Genomic DNA, 21,526 nt, shown 5'->3' with positions numbered 1-21,526 from the left:
TGTCTGTCGAAACTTGTTCACTGGCAATGTAAATAACCCATGGCATTGCGTTGCTAACAGAAGGACGATTGTGTATTTGACAAAGGCACATTGACCCACTTTTAGTTGCCACCAAACTAGAGTTTGAATTGAACATAGAAGACTTACAGTACTTTTGTATCGTGTTCAAGACATGTTGTTTAGGCCTAGACTATTTGATTGACCGAGCTCAAAATCAGTTCCACTTTGCCCCTACTACATAATCAGTTGTATTGTTCTTGATGGGCCTTTTATTTTATGTATTGTCAACTGCCTAAAGGTGATTCATTGTTCTATGTTGTGTGTTTCATGTTTGCACCTCTCCTCCTCTTAATTCCTTACAGGTTGCATCACAAAATATACCCAGACAGAGGGAGGACAATGTATGAAAATGTCCCAACAGGTACATTTATCTGCTCTCATTATTGAACTGTTTAATGAACAGTATGGGATATACATGTGCAAAAACGATGCTTTTCACAATTATCAAAAATGTTGTGTATGTGTACATGCACATTTCCATGGGCCTGTGTGTGTGCCTCAGTCTCCACAGTGGAGCGCCAGCAGGTGCTGCAGGCCTTGGAACGGCTCCAGGCTAAGATGGCCCAGAGGGAGGAGTGGACCCACAGTGAGAGGCTGGGGGTGCTGAGGGACGCCCTACAGAGCCCACTGCTAGGACACATCCTCACGCTGCAGCACTCCATCAAACAACTCAAAGACCAGGTAATAATCAGAGAATGACGTGCAATCTGTCTTTGAGGACCCATGGCTTCGGAATGGAGCATAATGATGATGGAGTGAGATATGGACATTTTAATTTGTTATGTGGCCCATTTATGATTAAGGCTTTGTCGGATTATTTGAGTTTGTAACCCAACTTATAATAGCCAACATTTATCACAAGTTAATATATCCCAAGAGAAAGTTGATTGTTAATGCCTTGTAACATTTCTGATTTGTATAAAAATGTTGAAACCCCTCAATGTCAGTGTTTGTTCAGTCTACAGAACACAGCATTCTGAACCTTTTTCTTTAGCTGAAAAGGAGGCGTCAAAAAAAGCAGCCTGGCACTTTCATTCATTTGTATTCTGATCACGTTTTTATTGATGTAAAAAAAAAAACGCCTTACTAACAATAAACAATCCACATGCCAAATTAAGATAATGGCAATAACCGATGCCTGCCTTCATATTCTAAGTGCTGCGAAGGTCAGCCGAGTGTCTATGAATGCGTCAGGTGAAAACCTATAGCGGGATAGAGAGGCGGAGGTGGTGGCACTGGTGGGTCGGCTCTTTTGTGGATCTATCAAGCTTTAATATCTACTGTCTGGGTTTGAGTAACTGCCTTGTCGGAGATGTATTGATGAATTGGCGGGGGAAAGCTGCTCCGTCAGCCTGGGCTAAATAAACAGGAGACTGATAACTTTCCACAATGTGAGTCTAAAGGTCATTAATACATTACCTGTTTGGGACCGGCCAGAGCTGCTACTGCTGCAGAGGAATCTATTGATTTTGTTACCCCGCCTTTTCACCCCCCTTTATTTTTCTTCTTTTAGTTTGCAGACGTTGTCTCCACATGTAAAGTCACCATTGTTTCTCTTGCTCTTGTATCTACTGCAACGCTAATCTGCGGCCCTTTTTCCTATCGTGGGAAAATTGGATGTGAAAGAATGCAGCTTACGGTTGGATTTTGGTTGAAGAAAGCAGCCTAGAATGGCAGCCTATCCTTTTTTTTGTGTGGCTTTATCCAATTAGATATCTCTCAACTTGTATTTTTAGTCACATAATCACATTACCCCCCTAGAGTCGATTGACTCACCTGTATGTCAGTCTAAGTAACATTATAAAAAAAGCAAAATCCACATCAAAATCCACCAGTTTAAGCAAGAGAGATGTTTTTTTTTGCATTGCCTGCGTCTCAATCCACCGCATCTGCCGATGTAGCGCTCCCACATCTGCTGTGAAAGGTGGCAGAGCTAGACCGGTGTTTGTCAGACCGTGAGACATCCCGAAAATCCGTCTTCTCACAAAAAAGTCAGTAGCGTCCAAACAGTTTAGCCCACTTTGGAAAGGGGTGAATGTGTTATTCAATGCTTTTCTATGGGCTATAGAGTAGTAAAGGCCAAAATCAATATTTTATCAATACATGTTTTTATATATACCTAAAGGGGTTCTAAAATTCAAATAGCTAATTGATCTGTAGTATGACCATCTTTAAACAATTCCATGTGTCAGCTAAGCACCCCCTCACCCAACGTCTTAGACTCTAAAGAATTAACAACAATTATTTTACTATATATTTTTTGTAAACAAAGTGGCGCTACCATAGCTTCCTCCTCATTATCCGCCACAGTGAAAAAACCCACCAAACCTCTCTTCTCCTCCTCTCCCCCCCCCCAGCTGAACTGCATGCCTCCCGACACCTGCAGTGAGTTCAGCTTCTCCAGGAAGGGCCAGCTGATCGTCAGTGCCAGCCGCCCGGCCAGCAGCCTGTGCACATCCGGCCCCGGCTCGGTGCTGTCCAACGGCTCAGCCCTCTCCTCAGTGGGTCTCCGCTCCCCCGACCAGCTCCAGAGATGGCTCGGCGCTGCCGCCAAGGTTCTGCACCTGTTCTGCCCACGCACACGCCCACCTGATGCTGTTGTCACAGCTAGCTATGATACTACCACGGTTATGGCCATGTGTACTAGGTCTGGTGGTGGATAGATGGTGGTTTTAGACTGTGTCATCTGTGTATTGGTGTGCAATATTCAGTGGAGAATTAAGATACTGTGGTTTTAAACAGTTTTACCTGGGTATTTAATTTACTGTGTTCAGTGGAGTTATAGCTTTAAACATTTACCTTTTGTATTTTATGTACTGACTTGAGTTTTAAAGGGATACTTGGGGATTTTGGCAATGAGGCCCTTTATCTACTTCCCCAGAGTTAGATGAACTTGTGGATACGGTTTTTGTGTCTCTGTGTCCAGTATGAAGAAAGTAAGAGGTAGTTTTATCTGACTCTGGGGAAGTAGATAAAGGGCCTCATTGCCAAAATCCCCAAGTATCCCTTTAAATTGATGTATTTGAGACGTCTTCTGTACATTTAGAATATTTATGACCTGACCTATGTAGTAATTGTTTCTTGTGTTGTAGGGGAGGCCAACTGAGCACATCAGCCTGCCCAAGCCCCTGTCTGGAAGCCTGGGCTTCAGTGTGGTAGGCCTGAGGCCTGAGGGGACTGGGGGCCACGGGGTCTTCATCAGACAGGTCCAGCCTGGGAGCATCGCACACAGGTACGCCCTCCTCCTTCTCTTTTAGTACCCCTAGTGTTCATTTGGTTCTGGTTAGAGTTTCAACATTCTGGTAATTTCCCTAAAATTCCTGGAATCAGGAGGGAATAAGCAGGAAATGTGGAATCCTCCAACCAGGATTTCTGGAAAACCTGAGATTTTTCGGAGAGTTATTGGAATCTTGCAACTCTAGTTCAGACCAACTCTACGACAACATTCTGCAATATTACCTGATAATCTAGTCAAGGACACCTTAATATACGCATATTAGAAGGTTGCCAACTCTTATTAGGCCCCCTTCCAAGGATAACATTACACAGTCATAAACAATGCATAATATGCTTGTATCAGCTTATGTCAACAACAAAGGGTATGTAGAGACATTTCTAGTTAATTTAACACTGCTTGTAAAGGGCACTGCCAAAAATGGGAAACACAGACTACGGACAGGTCACTGCTGTTATAGAGAGACCTTATGAGCAAAGAACCCCTTTAAAACGTGTCTTTATCTCTATGGGACTTCCTTGCTAAATTTCTGATGTAAAAAGGGCTTTACAAATTATATATTCCTTATTTGTATTGTGTATGTGTGTGTGCCGGTAGGGATGGGCGCATGCTGGAGAACGACCAGATCCTGGTGATCAACGGGACCCCCCTGGACCAGAGTGTCACCCAGCAGCAGGCCATCACTCTGCTGCAGCAGCCTGGGGACAGAGTGGAGCTGGTGGTGGCCCGGAACCCATCAACTGCCACACAGCACACGCCACTGCCCCCGCCCGGACCCATCATTCAGAATGTAAGTTCAAAGCATGTATTTATGTATCTCAGTAAGAAAATGTCTTCATATTTTGATATATGTTCTACAGACCACTGTCATGTCATGGTGCTACATTGGATTTTGGCCCTTTCGAATACATACATTAAAGGCAATGTGCTTTCACTGTTTTGAGCGCTGCATGACTGTGTTTGTTGAGGTTGATTCAGATAACCCATCGGAAGATATTCATGGGTCGCACGTTTCGTCACAATATTGTTTTGAACGTTCTCTTGAGGACTGATGGCCAACTGAAGATTCTACTCAATGCCTTCTCAATGGCCGCTGATGAAGATTTAGTCTAAAGTGCATTATAGAAGCTTGGAAACAAGGTGACATTTCAGAAGGAGGCAAATAATTATGACATCTTTTTTTGTCATCTTTATGACGTCGCCAGATTGACCTTAGATGCAGTGTAACTTCAGCTAGCTAAGATTGAGGGGACAGCACCACATTTTTACTAGGTAATGTTAGCATTGCTATCTAAACTGAACAAAAATATAAATGCAACATGTAAAGTGTTGGTCTCATGTTTCATGAGCTGAAATAAAAGATCTAAGACATTTTCTATAGTTACAAAAATCTTATTTCTCTTAAATTTTGTGTACAATTCTTTTTACATCCCTGTTATTGAGCATTTCTCCTTTGCCAAGGTAATCCACCCACCTGACAGGTGTGGCGTATCAAGAAGCTGATTAAACAGCAGGATCATTATACAGGTGCACCTTGTGCTGGGGGCAATAATAGGCCACTAACATTTTCAGTTATGTCACACAACACAATGCTACAGATGTCTCAAGTATTGAGGGAGCGTGCAATTGGCATGATGACTGCAGGAATTTCCACCAGAGATTTTGCCAGAGAATTGAATGTTAATTTCTCTACTATAAGCCACCTCCAATGTCGTTTTAGAGAATTTGGCAGAACGTCCAACTGGTCTCACAAGCACAGACCACGTGTATGGCATCGTGTGGGCGAGCGGTTTGCTGAAGTCAACGTTGTGAACAGAGTGCCCCATGGTGGCGGTGGGGTTATGGTATGGGCAGGCATAAGCTACGGACAACGAACACAATTGCATTTTATCGATGGCAATTTCAATGCACAAAAAAAACAGTGACCTCCCGAGGCTCAGTAAAATCTATGAAATTGTTGCATGTTACGGTTATATTTTTGTTCAGTATATTTTTGACTAGCTTTGCTAGCTAATGGCACCAATGCCATCAAGTAAATTTGACGATGTCATAATGATGACAAAGTTATTTCCTACTTATTATTTGCCAAATTTAACAACGGCATCGTATTTCCACGCTACTGTAGTGTAATTTAGACGAAAGAGTCATTAAGCCATGTTCAGAATGACTGGGCGTCAGTCGGGCACCAATATGGCTGTGGCGTCTGTAGGAGCGTTCATAACAATATCAACAACGCGATGGAGGTGCAACCCATGATTAGGAGGCAACTGTTTCTCGTTTTAAAAGTGGTACTGTTATTGATTTAATGTGGTTAAAAATGTTGAAGTGCTTGCCCTCGTGGCCTTCTTATGCTTTTTAACACTGTCATAAAGGCCAAGGCTATTTCCTGTTATTCTGTAGCCTGTCACAAAAACAGGCACTTGACCATCACTGGAGAGTAAATGGCATCAATCTTGTTTGGAGGTCAGGTTTTAGGTGATGCTACTTGACTCTGTAGGAGTCCAAATTCGGATTTGATATTCATATTTATGCAGTATTTTACTACCCGTGGGCTGTTGGCATTGAGTCTATGATGTTGATGTCCTTATAGCCTGAAGGAAATCAAGTTAGTGCTTCACTTGCAGGATTGCCTCCTGACAATATGTATTTAAGTCACTGCGCTAGCTCAATCAATGTAGACCTGGAAGTCAAGGAGAAGAAAGAAGAGTTCGGAGACCTAATGCATAGAAAAAGTTCATCATTGATTTGTTGTTGGGTAAAACAGTTAAAATACAAGTCTTTAAATGGTCATCTAAGACTATAAGAAGCTCTGTTTTTAGTTGATACATTTTTCACGAATTTAAACTGTTAAATGAAATTTTAGCTTTCCTCTGGTTATTCAGTGTCAGGTAACCTACACTGAACACAAATATAAACACAACATGTAATGAGTTGGTCCCATATTTCATGAGCTTAAACAAAATAATAAAAACTTTATTTCGTAGAAATGTTGCGCACATCCGTGTTAGTGAGCATTTGACCTTTGCCAAGAAAATCCATCCACCTGACAGGTGTGGCATGTCAAGAAGCTGATTAAACAGCATGATCATTACACAGGTGCAGCTCACTAAAACGTGTGGTTTTGTCACACTACACAATGTTACAGATGTCTCAGTTTTGAGGGAGCATGTAATTGGCATGCTGACCGCAGGAATGTCCACCAGAGTTGTTGCCAGAGAATTGAATGTTCATTTCTCTATCGTAAGCCTGCGTCGTTTTAGAGAATTTGGCAGTACGTTCAACCGGCCTCACAACCGCAGACCACGTGTAAGAATTTCTGCACAAACTGTCAGAAACCGTCTCGGGAAGATCATCTGTGTGCTTGTCGTCCTCACCAGGGTCTTGACCTGACTGCATTTCGGCATCATAGCCGACTTCAGTGGGCAAATGCTCACCATCGATGGCCACTGGCATGCTGGAGATGTGTGCTCTTTACAGATGAATTCTTGTTTCACGTGTACTGGGCAGATGGCAGACAGCATGTATGGTTTGCTGATGTTAACATTGTGAACAGAGTGCCCCATGGTGGAGGTGGGGTTATAGTATTGGCAGGCATACGCTACAGACAACAAACACAGGATTTTATCGATGGGAATTTGATTGCACAGAGATACCGTGATGAGATGCTAAGGCCCGTTGTTTTGCCATTCATCTGCCGCCATCGACTCATGTTTCAGCATGATAATGCACGGCCCCATGTCGCAAGGATCTGTACAGAATTCCTGGAAGCTTAAAATGTCAGTTCTTCCATGGCCTGCATACTCACCAGACATGTCAACCATTGAGCATGTTTGGGATGTTCTGGATCGCCGTGTATGACAGCATGTTCCAGTTCCCACCAATATCCAGCAACTTCTCACAGCCATTGAAGAAGTGGGACGTCAGGCCACAATCAACAGCCTCATCAACTACAGTACCAGTCAAAAGTTTGGACACACCTACTCATTCAAGGGTTTTTCTTTATTTTTACTATTTTCTACGTTGCAGAATAATAGTTAAGACATCAAAACTATGAAATGACACATATGGAATCATGTAGTAAACAAACAAGTGTTAAACAAATCAACATATTTTATATTTCAGATTCTTCAAAGTAGCCACCCTTTGCCTTGATGACCGCTTTACACACTCTTAGCATTCTCTCAACCAGTTTCACCTGGAATGCTTTTCCAACAGTCTTGAAGGAGTTCCCACATATGCAGAGCACTTGTTGGCTGCTTTTCCTTCACTCTGCAGTCTAACTCATCCCAAACCATCTCAATTGGGTTGAGGTCGGATTATTATGGAGGCCAGGTCATCTGATGCAGCACTCCATCACTCTCCTAGGTCAAATAGCCCTTACATAGCCTGGAACTGTGTTGGGTCATTGTCCTGTTGAAAAACAAATGGTTGTCCCACTAAGCGCAAACCAGATGGGATGGCGTATCGCTGCAGAATGCTGTGGTAGCCATGCTGGTTATGTGTGCCTTGAATTCTAAATAAATCACTGACAGTGTCACCAGCTAAGCACCGTCACACCTCCTCCATACTTCACGTGGGAATCACACATGTGGAGATCATCTGTTCACCTACTCTGTGTTTCACAAAGACATTGCGGTTGGAACCAAAAATCATCAGACCAAAGAACAGATTTCCACTGGTCTAATGGCCTTTGCTTGTGTTTCTTGGCCCAAGCAAATCTCTTCTTCTTATTGGTGTCCTTTTAGTAGTGGTTTCATTGCAGCAATTCGACCATGAAGCCTTGATTCACGCAGTCTACTCTGAACAGTTGATGTTGAGATGTATCTGTTACTTGAACTCTGTAAAGCATTTATTTGGGCTGCAATTTCTGAGGCTGGTAACTCTAATGCACTTATCCTCTGCAGCAGAGGAAACTCTGGGTCTTCCTTTCCTGTGGCGGTCCTCATGCAAGTCAGTTTCATCATATCGCTTGATGGTTTTTGCGACTGCAATTTAAGAACCTATTGAAGTTCTTGAAATTTTACGGATGTCAACCCTTCATGTCTTTCTTTGCTTATTTGAGCTGTTCTTGCCATAATATGGACTTGGTCTTTTACCAAATAGGGCTATCTTCTGTATACCACCCCTACATTGTCACCAGACAACTGATTGGCTCAAATGCATTAAGAAGGAAAGACATTTCACAAGTTAGCATTTAACAAGGCACACATGTTAAATGAAATGCATTTCATGAAGCTGGTTGAGAGAATGCCAAGAGTGTGTAAAAAAGCTGTAATCAAGGCAAAGGGGGACTACTCTGAAGAGTCGAAAATATATTTTGATATAACACTTTTTTTGGTTACTATATGATTCCATATGTGTTATTTCATAGTTTTGATGTCCTCACTATTATTCTTCAATGTAGAAAATAGTAAAAATAAGGAAAAGCCCTTGAAAGAGTAGGTGTATCCAAACTTTTGACTGGTACTGTATATGCAAAGGAGACGTCGCCCTCCATGAGGCAAATTGTCCAGATACTGACTGGTTTTCTGATCCATGTACCTACTTATTTTTCTGTATCTGTGACCAACAGATTCATATCTGTATTCCCAGTCATGTGAAATCCATAGATTAGGTCTAAATAAAAATAAATAAAAAATACCTTATATGAACTGTAACTCTTTGAAATGATTGCATGTTGCGTTTATATTTTAGTTCAATGTATAAGCAGGCAAAGATTGGTAGTTATTAATAAAGCATTATTGCCATTAAACTCTATTGGCGCAAATAGGTTGAATTTTTTATCTGAACTGACATGTGAAGGGAGGTGTAGAATGAGCAACTTGCAGCGGGTGAAAATGAGACCGGCTATATCAACACTGGGGTGACGGATACGATTAACCTGAAGCCCCGACAACAAACATATGGCATATATTTGTTATAAACAGAAACAGTCCTAACCGCTGCACATTTAATTAAAGGCCCAGTGCAGTCAAAAACATGATTACCCTGTGTTTTATATGCACTGAGTGTACAAAACATTAAGAACATCTTCCTAATATTGAGTTGCACGGCACCCCCCTTTTCTCCTCAGAACAGCCTCATTTTGTTGTTGCATGAACTCTACAAGGTGTTGAAAGCATTCCTACAATGCTTCCCACAGTTGTCTAGTTGGCTGGATGTCCTTTGGTGGTGGACCATTCGAGATACACACAGGAAACTGTTAATCGTGAAAGACCCAGCAGTGTTGCAGTTTTTGACACAAGCTGGTGCACCTGGTACCTACTACCATACCTTGTTCATAGGCACTTCAATCTTTTGTCTTGACTATTCACCCTCTGAATGGCACACACACACAATCCATGTCTCAAAATTATTGCATGAGAAATTGCTCTTAAGGTGTTTCAGTTTTAAATTAACAATCACAGTAATGTACATAATTGTTACCCAGAAATTATTTGATATTGAGATAAAAACAGCTGCATTGGACCTTTAAATAACCACAAAGAAAAACCCTCAAAAAAGTTTAATGCAAATGAGACGACAGACAAGTTAGGCCTAGTTCCAGCCATTGAGGTCATTATCGTGTGCTTTTTCACTATTCCTGTTTTTAATCCAGTTTGGATTGAGGCCATATCCTGCGTACGTATCAAGCCGGGGCCTTGCTTTACCTTGTGTTTTATTCATGTTTCTCTTGAGGTCGTGTTTAATGGAGCGCTGGCAAAAAATAAAAAAATCTGGAGTTGATTTTTATTGCAGTTTTCCCTGGCCTATCTATCACCCTGAGCTAAGATTCCGCCTCTACAAAAACCCAGACACCGCTCGCTGATTCTCTTGAATTGTCAGCTTGGCATTAGGGCTGTGACGATACCAGTATCGCAATTTTTTTTTCCCGTGGCAAAAATAAAACACGAAGCGGATCCAACTGTTGGGTCCTTTTAAAGTCCTGCTGTATGTAAAATATTGTGTGCTATAACTTGGAAAAAAGATACATGTGACTGGATGAAAACATGTTTGTTTCTGACATTAGGGCTGCCTTCCAATAAGTAAAATCCGCTTTGTGCTTTGTTTCCTTGCTATGATCCTAACGAGTATCGCGATACTTGTATCGGCCCTGCCCTACTTGGCACCACTCTCTCTATTCGTTCTCTCCGTTGGGTTATGTCGTGAAAAAGTGACATAAAATCACTCTGTCGTGAGCCTATTTATTGCGTCATAGTTTCCATCAGTGTGACAGGGTTCCATATAGATGGAAAACAATCTCTTTACTTTTTGAGGTACGCCAAAAGCAACTTCCGCAAAACGGTTCTCCTGTCAATCAGAGGTCACGATGTCATTCGGCCCCTCGTCCCCGATACCCATCAACTGAATCTTCCCCTTAAACAAATGTTCCTCAGCTCCCAAGCTCCTCTTTTAAACAACCCCCCCCCCCCCCCCTGCCTTCTGTCCATCCAGACTTGCTCTCTTATCGTGAAAAGCTGAGAAAATATTGACCTAGGTTGGCTTCAGGGATTGGTTTACTTCGTTCTGTACCTTAAATTGCAAATTGTACAGATGCTGTTGTTGCTCAGGTGCGTTCCCCTCTCTCGTCCATCCACCTCATACCTGACATTCGCACTAAACATGGCTTCTGGAGCTTTTGGAGCACGTTGGCATAATCTTAAACCCTACGTTTTTTTGAACATTTAAAAAAAAATGTCTGACATGATACACTTCTATACTGTAATGAGATGCCTTGTCCACAAAGTCTGAGTGTTGATATAGGATACATTTTGAATCATAATGAATAGGATTACATGGACAGAGGGGGACCTGATGCCAGATCAGCATTCCTACTCCTAATACGGACCTTGCTTCCAGGAAGATGATCTGGGAGGCATGTTGTTCCAGGCTCCCAGTAAAACAGTTTTTCTTCTCTGAAACTGAGTGCCTGGGTTGCACGTTCCCATTATGGCTTTCTCATTAAAACTGTCATTAACCCAGACCTGTGTTTGTTTGGGTTTCATTAGACAACTCTTTTGTCTGATAATTATTTAACCTTTCATGGGGCTGAACTGTCAATATGGAAGGAAATGCACTTTGGCCCACTGTTTTCCCTGAATTGTTTTTGTTCCTGCTCACAGCATTTGTGGGATTGAGAATATCAAGGGTATGTTAGGTCTTTAGTTACATTAATGAAGTTGTTCAAATACTGTTTAATTATCTCATGATGAATAGTTATTGTTCCAACAGTCAGAGTTGCTAGGCCTATATTAATTATGATAATTTGGGCTCTGTTTAGTTGCCATGACAGAATGGTAGCATGTAAACATACATTTTATGTGATAAAATCAATTAGCCTAAGCCACTGAATGGCGCTGAAGGAGATGGCTGCCGTTTTACTATCCCGTAACCAATTGTGTACGTTTTTTTTGTTAGTTATTTGTAAATTATTTTGTACATAATGTCCCTGCCCCTACGTCTTATGACCAAAAGAGCTTCTAGATATCAGGACCGCAATAACTCACCCTGTACTGGAGGAATACTTTTTCTTCAACGAGTCGGACGCAAAGGATTTACTTCAGACGCCCGTCAAGGCCCTCATCCCCGTCATTTGCAAGAGAAAGAGACGGAGGTATCGGTCCTATTAGCCAACGTACAATCAATCGATAATAAAATAGACTAACTACGGTCACGTATATCCTGGCACCGGGACACTAAAAACTGTAATATCTTATGTTTCACCGAGTTGTGGCTGAACGACAACATGAATAACATACAGCTGGCGGTTTTTAAGCTTTTTCGGCAGGATAGAACAGCGCCCTCTGGTAAGACAAGGGGTGGCGGTCCATGTATATTTGTAAACAACAGTTGGTGCACGATGTCTAAGGAAGTCTTGATGTTTTGCTCGCCTGAGGTAGAGTATATCATGATAAGCTGTAGACCACACTATTTACCAAGAGTTTATATCTGTATTTTTCGTAGCTGTCTATATACCACCGCATACCGATGCTGGCACTAAAACCGAGCTGTATATTCGGCCATAAGCAAACAGAAAACGGCGCCACTAGTGGCCGGGGACTTTAATGCAGGGAAACTCAGACCACCTTTACTCCACTCTAGACCACCTTTACTCCACACACAGAGATGAGTACAAATCTCTCCCTCGCCCTCCATTTAGCAAATCTGCACATAATTATAACCTCCTGATTCCTGCTTACAAGCAAAAACTAAAGCAAGTAACACCAGTGACTAAGTTAATAAGAAAGCTACAGGACTGTTTTGCTAGCGCAGACTGGAATATGTTCAGGGATTCTCCCGATGGCATTGAGGAGTACACCACGTCAGTCACTGGCTTCATCAATAAGTGCATCGATGACGTCGTCCCCACAGTGACCGTACGTACCCCAACCAGAAGCCATGGATTACAGGCAACATCCGCACTGAGCTAAAGGGTAGAGCTGCCGCTTTCAAGGAGCGGGACTCTAACCCAGAAGCTTATAAGAAATCCCGCTATGCCCTCCGACAAACCATCAAACAGGCAAAGCATCAATACAGGTCTAAGATTGAATTGTATTACACCGGCTCCGACGCTCGTCGGATGTGGCAGGGCTTGCAAACCATTACAGAATACAAAAGGGAAGCAGAGCCACGTGCTGCCCAGTGACATGAACCAACCAGATGAGCTAAATTACTTCAATGCTCGCTTCGAGGCAAGTAACACTGAAACATGCATGAGAGCATCAGCTGTTCCGGACGATTGTGTGATCACGCTCTCCGCAGCCGATGTGAATAAGACCTTTTAAACAGGTCAACATTCACAAGGCTGCAGGGCCAGACGGATTACCAGGACGTGTACTCCGAGCATGCGCTGACCAACTGGCAAGTGTCTAAACTGACATTTTCAACCTCTCCCTGTCCGAGTCTGTAATACCAACATGTTTCAGGCAGACCTCCATAGTCCCTGTGCCCAAGAACACTAAGGTAACCTGCCTAAATGACTTCCGACCCGTAGCACTCACGTCTGTAGCCATGAAGTGCTTTGAAAGGCTGGTCATGGCTCACATCAACACCATTTATCCCAGAAAACCTAGACCCACTCCAATTTGCATTACGCAGATCCACAGATGATGCAATCTCTATTGCACTCAACATTGCCCTTTCCCACCTGGACAAAAGGAACACCTATGTGAGAATGCTATTCATTGACTACAACTCAGCGTTGTAGTGCCCTCAAAGCTCATCACTAAGCTAAGGACCCTGGGACTAAACACCTCCCTCTGCAACTGGATCCTGGACTTCCTGACGGACCACACCCAGGTGGTAAAGATAGGTAACAACACATCCTCCACGCTGATCCTCAACACGGGAGCCCCTCAGGGGTGCATGCTCAGTCCCCTGCTGTACTCCCTGTTCACTCATGACTTCATGGCCAGTCACGACTCCAACTCCATCATCAAGTTTGCTGATGACACAACAGTCGTAGGCCTGATCACCAACAACGGTGAGACCGCCTATAGGGAGGAGGTCAGAGACCTGGCCATGTGGTGCCATGACAACAACCTCTCCCTCAACGTGATCAAGACAAAGGAGATGATTGTGGAATACAGGAAAAAGAGGACAGAGCACGCCCCCATTCTCATCAACAGGGCTGCAGTGGAGCAGGTTGAGAGCTTCAAGTTCCTTGGCGTCCACATCACCACCAAACTAACATGGTCCAAGCGCACCAAGACAGTTGTGAAAAGGGCACGACAAAATCTATTCCCCCTCAGGAGACTGAAAAGATTTGGCATGGGTCCTCAGATCCTCAAAAGGTTCTACAGCTGCACCATCGAGAGCATCCTGACTGGCTGCATCACTGCCTGATATGGCAACTGCTTGGCCTCTGACCGCAAGGCACTACAGAGGGTAGCCCAGTACATCACTGGGGCAAAGCTTCCTGCCATCCAGGATCTCTATACCAGGCGGTGTCAGAGGAAGGCCCTAAAAATTGTCAGACTCCAGCCACCCTAGTCCTCTCAGCTGCCCACTGCACCGAGGCTAGGAAACACTGTCACCACGATAACTCCACGATAATGGAGAATTTCAATAAGCATTTCTCTACGGCTAGCCACACTTTCCACCTGGCTACTCCAACCCTGGCCAACAGCTCTGCATCCCCCGCAGCAACTGGCCCAAGCCCCCCCCCCCCCCCCCCCCCCTTCTAAACAGCATCTACCCCCAAGCCATAAGACCTGAACAGCTTATCAAATGGCTACCCAGACTATTTGCATTGCCCCACCCCCACCCCTCTTTTATGCTGTTGCTACTCTGTTATTATCTATGCATAGTCACTTTAATAACTCTACCTACATGTACATGTTACCATGACTAACCGGTGCCCCCGCACATTGACTCTGTATCGGTACCCCCTGTATATAGCCTCGCTATTGTTATTTTACTGCTGTTTAATTATTTGTTTTATTTTCAATTTTTTTACCGATTTTTATTTTAAATTTATTTTATTTTTTAAATATTTTATTTTTATTAAACTTCTGAAAGCATTTTTGGTTAAGGTCTTGTAAGTAAGCGTTTCACTAAGGTCTGCACCTATTGTATTCGGTGCATGTGGCAAATAAAATTTGATTTGAATGCCTTTGTAGACTGTTAAACACAGCAGATAGACTCTTCACATCTAGATGCTCTCAGTTTTCAGAATAAGATGTGTTCACACGGACTGTAGAAGTTGTAAACAAGTTTAGTTCAATCTGCTTCCTTACACTCACAAAGTTGCTTATTGAACTTAACCAAGCCTGCTTACAACTCTCCTCGTAAGTGAACAAGCAACACTCGTTCATTTGGCCTGAAAGCTCAGACGGAAACCAGCCCTCGCCACAAAACACATCTGTGTTGCTGACTGTGAAGCTCCACTTCTTATCTGGGAAATGGCTCTTCACTTTTCTTCAGTAAGCGGGATAAGCAGTGAGCAGGAGGGGTAGAAAAGCTTTGTCTCCCCAGGGGCTGCAGTACGTAGGACACCACAATGAGGTTTCATTAGATAGAGAGCAAACTGCAGAGGAAGTCACCCATCAGATAACGCCGTGTAATAAGAGAAAATAGCTGTTCTGATTGTAGCAGCCGATTGGTTGGTTAATAAAACGCCATGGAGTAGACGTCGTGGTGATTAGGACGGGATGGGGGGGGTGGACTGGGTGTGTGATCAGGGAGGAAGGAGGCTTGAGAACAGGACCCAAGGGACTCACTGACGTTCACATTGATCAGCCACTTCGTTTATATTTTGGACATTTTAGCAAAAACCATTAAGTTGGGCCCAATATTTCCCCACACCCATGTGCACCCAAGTTAATATTGCAGGTCACGTATGAACTGATAATTGATAAGGCTTACTCTGGCAGGCCTCAGACTAAGGGTCGTTTTCACTCTAGTCCTGGTCTAAGAAACACTTTTAATGAAAAATCTTTTTTGAACATGCTTTTTTTGTCCAGAACCACAGTTCCAATCTAAAAAAAAGAAGGTTTTCTGAGACCTTTGCAACCCATGTTGCAGCAAGCACAATTCTGTGTCTTATTACTCAACAGGATTAGCCTTCAATCACTGATTCTATCACAGCCCTGCTCACACACATTGGGTTTATATGAATCAATCATTCACTCTTGTCTTTCTCCCTCTCTCGCTGTATCGACCGTCCAGGAGCAGTGGGGCCATGTGGAGGAGATAGAGCTGGTGAACGACGGCTCGGGCCTGGGCTTCGGTATTGTTGGAGGCAAGGCCACAGGAGTGGTGGTGAGGACCCTGGTGCCAAACAGTGTGGCTGATAAGGTATATTAGACGTAACATAAACTCATGCTTTCAAAGTAAATGCAGGTAACTGCAAAAATAAAGTAAACACCATCATAAAGTGTATGGATAGGGCGTTGGGCCACCACAAGACCCTAGAACAGCTTCAATATAACTTGCTATAAATTCTTCAAGTGTCTGGAACTCTATTGGAGGGATGCGACATCATTCTTCCATGAGAAGTCCCATAATTTGGTGTTATGTTGACGGTGGTGGAAAACGCTGTCTCAGGTGCAGCTCCAGAATCTCCGATAAGTGTTAAATTAGGTTGCAATCATGCCCACCCACCTTTTAAACCTCGGCCTACAATGGTTGCGGCCCGCGGAAACCGAATTAACATAACAAAAACATCCCCATCAAAATCTGTCTGTTTTTAGCTAGAGATGTTTTTTTTTGCATGGGCTGCGTCTCAATCCACACCAATATCCTTCTGCATTTGAGGTAAAAGGTGGCAGAGCTAGAGTGGTGTTTGTCAGACCATGAGGTCACACAAATGTGTTTAGTGTCCTAACGGTTTGGCCGACACACTAATATGACCCCTCTGTGGAAAGCTGAGACTCTCACGAACACGATGGCTTTCTCCCTAGGATGCCCACAAACCACACAAGACTCATTCGAAGGTCCCCGTTAATAGTTAAAACAATTTATGGAAGTATATGTGGAAATAGGTTAGTGCCTAAAATAAGGGGATAAATAAATATATATATAAAAATAAGTTTCCTAAAAAAATAAATATATCTCAGATGTAGGACAGACACTTCAGAACAAACTTCTTGTTTCACATGTTTCATGTAGTGAATCTGTTATTCGATGCGTTTTTATTGGTTTATTTCTGTAATGCCAAATTCAATGTTTCATCCAATAATTTTGTAATACTTTTTTTTTTATACCTTAATTAAAGTTCAAAATCAAATGTCAAGTTGATCCTTGGTATGACCGTCTTAAAATAATTCCATATATTAGCTTAGAACCCCCCCCCCCCCCAGGGATATGGTTAAACCCCCTATCCTCCTTTGACACCCTTCTTTCAAAGTCACTGAAATCTCTTTTTCGAGCTATTGTAGCCAAGATAATGGGCAACTGTTTATACATGACCCTAAGCATGATGGGATGTTAATTTCAGTTATCTGTAGATGGAGCAGTCCGTTAAGAGGTACGTTTGCAATTTTATGTGAACTTTCACAAAATTCCAAGGTTTTTCAGAGAATTTCCAGGTTGGAGGATTCACTTGCAGCTATTCCCTCCTAATTCTAAAAATCATCCAACCTGGATTTCTGAAAATCTAGGGAATTTTGGAAAGTTACAGGAATTTTCCACCCTAAACAGGTATCTGAAGATGCCCACATTTAATAGATGTTTCATTTGTGTTTTGTATTCTATTTGCCAACTCTTGTCATGGGATAGTTATTTTAGCTGTAGAATTCACTCAATTAGTTATGCCAGTGGTCAATATTATTTGCTCCATCTCAAAGATGCCCATGTCCCTTAATGTTGATGATGTAGTTGTTACTGACAAGGAGCACATGGCTGAGCTCTTTAATCACCACTTCATTAAGTCAGGATTCATATTTGATTCTGCCATGCCTCCTTGCACATCCAACATTTCCTCATCTCCCACCCCTTCTAATGCGACTATCCCTGATGTCTCTCCCTCTTTTTCCCCTGCCCCGCAGCAAAGTTTCTCCCTGCAGGTGGTCACTGAGTCTGATGTGCTAAAGGAGCTCTTGAAACTTTGACCCCCAAAACACTAATGGTTCAAATGGTTTAGACCCTTTCTTCTTTAAGGTTGCTGCCCCTATCATCGCCAAGCCTCTCTCGGACCTTTTTAACCTCTCTCCTCTCTGGGGAGGTTCCCATTGCTTGGAAGGCAGCCACGGTGTGTCCATTTAAAGGGGGAGATCAAGCTGATCCTAACTGTTATAGGCCTATTTCTATTTTGTCCTATTTGTCAAAAGTGTTGGAAAAACTTGTCAATAATCAACTGACTGGCTTTCTTGATGTCTATAGTGTTCTCCCTGGTATGCAATCTGGTTTCCTCTCAGATTATGGATGTGTCACTGCAACCTTAAAGGTCCTCATAGATGTCACCATTGCCCTTGATTCTAAGCAATGTTGTGCTGCTATTTGTATTGACTTGGCCAAAGCTTTTGATTCGGAAGACCATTCCATTCTTGTGGGCCGGTTAAGGAGTATTGGTGTCTCTGAGGTGTCTCTGGCCTGGTTTGCTAACTACCTCTCCCAGTGCATTGTATAAAGTCAGAACATCTGCTGTCTCAGCCACTACCTGTCACCAAGGGAGTACCCCAAGGCTCGATCCTAGGCCCCACGCTCTTCTCAATTTACATCAACAACATAGCTCAGGCAGTAGGAAGCTCTCTCACCCATTTATATGCAGATGTTAGTCTTATACTCAGCTGGGCCCTCCCTGGATTTTGTGTTAAACGCTCTACAACAAAGCTTTCTTAGTGTACAGCAAGCTTTCTCTTCCCTTAACCTTGTTCTGAACACCTCCACCGGTGTGTTTACTACCCCTGAGGGTTTAGCGCTTGAGGTAGTCAGTCACCTCATACAAGTACTTGGGAGTATGGCTAGATGGTACACTGTCCTTCTCTCAGCACATATCAAAGCTGCATGTTAAGTCAAAACTTGGTTTCCTCTATCGTTATCGCTCTTCTCGTTGTCACTCCTCTTTCACCCCAGCTGCCAAACTAACCCTGATTCAGATGACCATCCTACCCATGCTAGATTACAGAGACATCATGTATAGATCGGCAGGTCGGTGTGCTCTCAAGCGTCTAGATGTTCTTTATCATTCGGCCATCAGATTTGCCACCAATGCTCCTCATAGGACACATCACTGCGCTCTATACTCCTCTGTAAACTGGTCATCTCTGTATACATGTTGCAAGACCTACCGGTTGATGCTTATTTATAAAACCCTCTTAGGCCTCACTCCCTGCTACCTGAGATATCTACTGCAGCCCTCATCCTCCACATACAACACCCGTTCTGCCAGTCACATTCTGTTAGAGGTCCCCAAAGCACACACATCCCTGGGTTGCTCCTCTTTTCAGTTTGCTGCAGCTAACGACTGGAACAAGCTGCAAAAAAACACTCAAACTGGACAGTTTTCTATTCATCTCTTCATTCAAAGACTCAATCATGGACACTCTTACTGACTTGTGGCTGCTTTGTGTGATGTATTGTTTTCTCTACCTTCTTGCCCTTTGTGCTGTTGTCTGTGCCCAATAATGTTTTGTGCTTCTACCATGTTGTGCTCTACCATGTTTTGTGCTGCTACCATGTTGTGTTTCTACCATGTTGTCATGTTGTATTGCTACCATGCTGTTTCATGTGTTGCTGCCATGCTATGTTGTCTTAGATGTCTCTTTATGTAATGTTGTGGTGTCTCTCTTGTCGTGAAGTATGTTTTGTCCTGTATTATTGTTTAATTTCTCATCCCAGCCCCCGTTCCCACAGGAGGCCTTTTGCCTTCTGGTAGGCAGTCATTGTAAATAAGAATTTGTTCTTAAGTGACTTACCTAGTTTTAATAGAGGTTCAGTAAAAATATGAAATAACTGTATGCGTAAACGGATTAGTCAATTTTGAAAAGTCAAATTTAAGAATTTGAATAGACGATTCAAGATGTCGGCTGTGACCCCTTTTTTTCCATTGCCCAATAGTCCTCAGCAGTAGGCCTACTACACCATTACATACGCAGAGCTTCGCTTTAACAATCTTCCAGACCGGTCATCCCCTATGAATAGTAACAGCCAGTTTAGCTGAATTAATGCCGAGCGCGTCCCACAAAAGGCTCAGTTACATTATAATAGCCATTGAGCCGGAGGGGGAAAAAAATAATCACCTTGTAAGGGGATTACATCCTGGCTACACAGAGCCAGCTCGCCCCACGTCCGGCTCGAAGGACTGCTTTTCTGTTCGCAATTACAGAGATGTTCACCAAAGATTTACTTGCATACGCCCAAAGTCCCTGACACAGCCGATGCTCATTTACAAGCGTCCCCTTTCTTTCTTCTCCACTTCCACTCAACACTTAGCTTTTTTCCTTGGGGTGTATTCAGTTTGAGTTAACATGGTAACATGTCATTTGATTTGTTTTTAAAAAAAACTCTCAATGTCGGTTTTAACTTCTAAGAAAGTGTTATCCAGGAGGGATCTGGATATAAAAAAACACTGTCCCTTGTTTTTGAAACCCCTTGCACCAGTCCTCCCCTCTCCCCCTCACTCTTTTTTTCTTTTAATCTACACTTTTTTCTCCCTTTTCTTTCTTGCTCTTTCTCTCTGTTGCTCCCCCTCTCACTTTCTCTCTCTTTCTCGTTCTCTCTGAATGTCCAACAGAGCCCATGCACAGTCAACAAAACCCTGCTTGTTCAAAAGGCACACAGTACAGCATTTCACACATGACTGGATTTTATGCTCCAAAAAAGCTGTCAAAATTGGGGCTTTGTTAGACCCTGGCGTTTCCCATTTCAACGTTTAATGGCTGCGCCTGTCTTCCTTCCATGAGCCCCTGTTGTCCCGTGCACAGACCCAGGGAGAGAAGTTGGGAGATTTTCTGCGGCAAGTTTATGCATCAAAAGATTTTCATCTGTCTTTCCACAAAGGCTGCCATTCTCCCCATCTCTTTGTGGATCATGATCTCTTTTTAGTCTGAGTTTATTCTGCTTGACCTGCACGTCGGGGAATAGATTTCTTAGTTTAGCTGCGCGGGCCAGGCCAGACCAGGGTGGGACTAGCCTGTTCAAGTGGGGTGTAAAATGCATTGGACCACATTGGCTGAAATGGTTTGATGAGGCTACTGAATATGAGCAGAGTTTCTGGGTGGTTCTTTCATGTACTGGCACACTTTTACAAACTATAAGAAATTATGTGAAATACATGGAACGTGTGGTTATTCCTAGGCCATGAATTATAATGTATGTATGATCTACAGTAAGATTTCAAGTTAGTTACAATTTTGTTCAGAAATGTTCTCTCTCCCTCTCTCCTCTCCCTCCCCTATCCCGCCTCCCCCCTCTCTCTCTACTCCCCCTCCTAGGATGGGCGTCTGCGTACCGGCGACCACATCCTGCGTATCGGGGAGACCCCCACGTGGGGCCTGGCCAGTGACCAGGTGGTCAAGGTGCTGCAGGGCTGCGGGAGCCGTGTGCGCATGCTCATCGCCCGTGACCCCTCGGGACAGCCCTCCACCTCCTTGCCGCCCCCTCCCCCGCCCGCCGCCAGTCCCGTTTCAGCCCTGCCCCCACTGCCTGAAGTCGGACCCAAGCGCAGGCTCAGCAGGACTGTAAGTGAGACTGGGGATGGGGAACACACGCATGCATACGTTCTCACCATGCACATACCTCCTGTTGCCCCTGCCTGTCTCCGCACACACCCACACACCAAAAACAAAGTATGTTTTTGGGGCTCCAGAG

At 43.4% G+C, this 21,526-nt stretch overlaps 1 protein-coding gene across 6 annotated transcripts in view; it reads left to right on the top strand.

Moving 5' to 3' along the window:
• The window catches only part of patj (PATJ crumbs cell polarity complex component), a 166,576-nt gene that overhangs the window by 927 nt on the left and 144,123 nt on the right, over window positions 1-21,526 (top strand). For all 6 annotated transcript variants that reach the window (XM_039002140.1, XM_039002141.1, XM_039002139.1 and 3 more), the window contains exons 2-8: window positions 363-421; window positions 563-741; window positions 2,418-2,615; window positions 3,153-3,292; window positions 3,893-4,085; window positions 15,944-16,072; window positions 21,151-21,396. In XM_039002140.1, the coding sequence (XP_038858068.1) occupies window positions 400-421; window positions 563-741; window positions 2,418-2,615; window positions 3,153-3,292; window positions 3,893-4,085; window positions 15,944-16,072; window positions 21,151-21,396 (1,107 nt within the window). In that variant the 5' untranslated portion in view covers window positions 363-399. The remainder of the gene's footprint in view (window positions 1-362; window positions 422-562; window positions 742-2,417; window positions 2,616-3,152; window positions 3,293-3,892; window positions 4,086-15,943; window positions 16,073-21,150; window positions 21,397-21,526) is intronic.

This window comes from Salvelinus namaycush, chromosome 10 (assembly GCF_016432855.1).
Source record: "Salvelinus namaycush isolate Seneca chromosome 10, SaNama_1.0, whole genome shotgun sequence".
In the NCBI taxonomy this organism is placed as follows: Eukaryota; Metazoa; Chordata; class Actinopteri; order Salmoniformes; family Salmonidae; genus Salvelinus; species Salvelinus namaycush.
The sequence above is the reverse complement of the archived record's forward strand: the minus strand, read 5'-3'. Positions and strand labels throughout refer to the sequence as shown.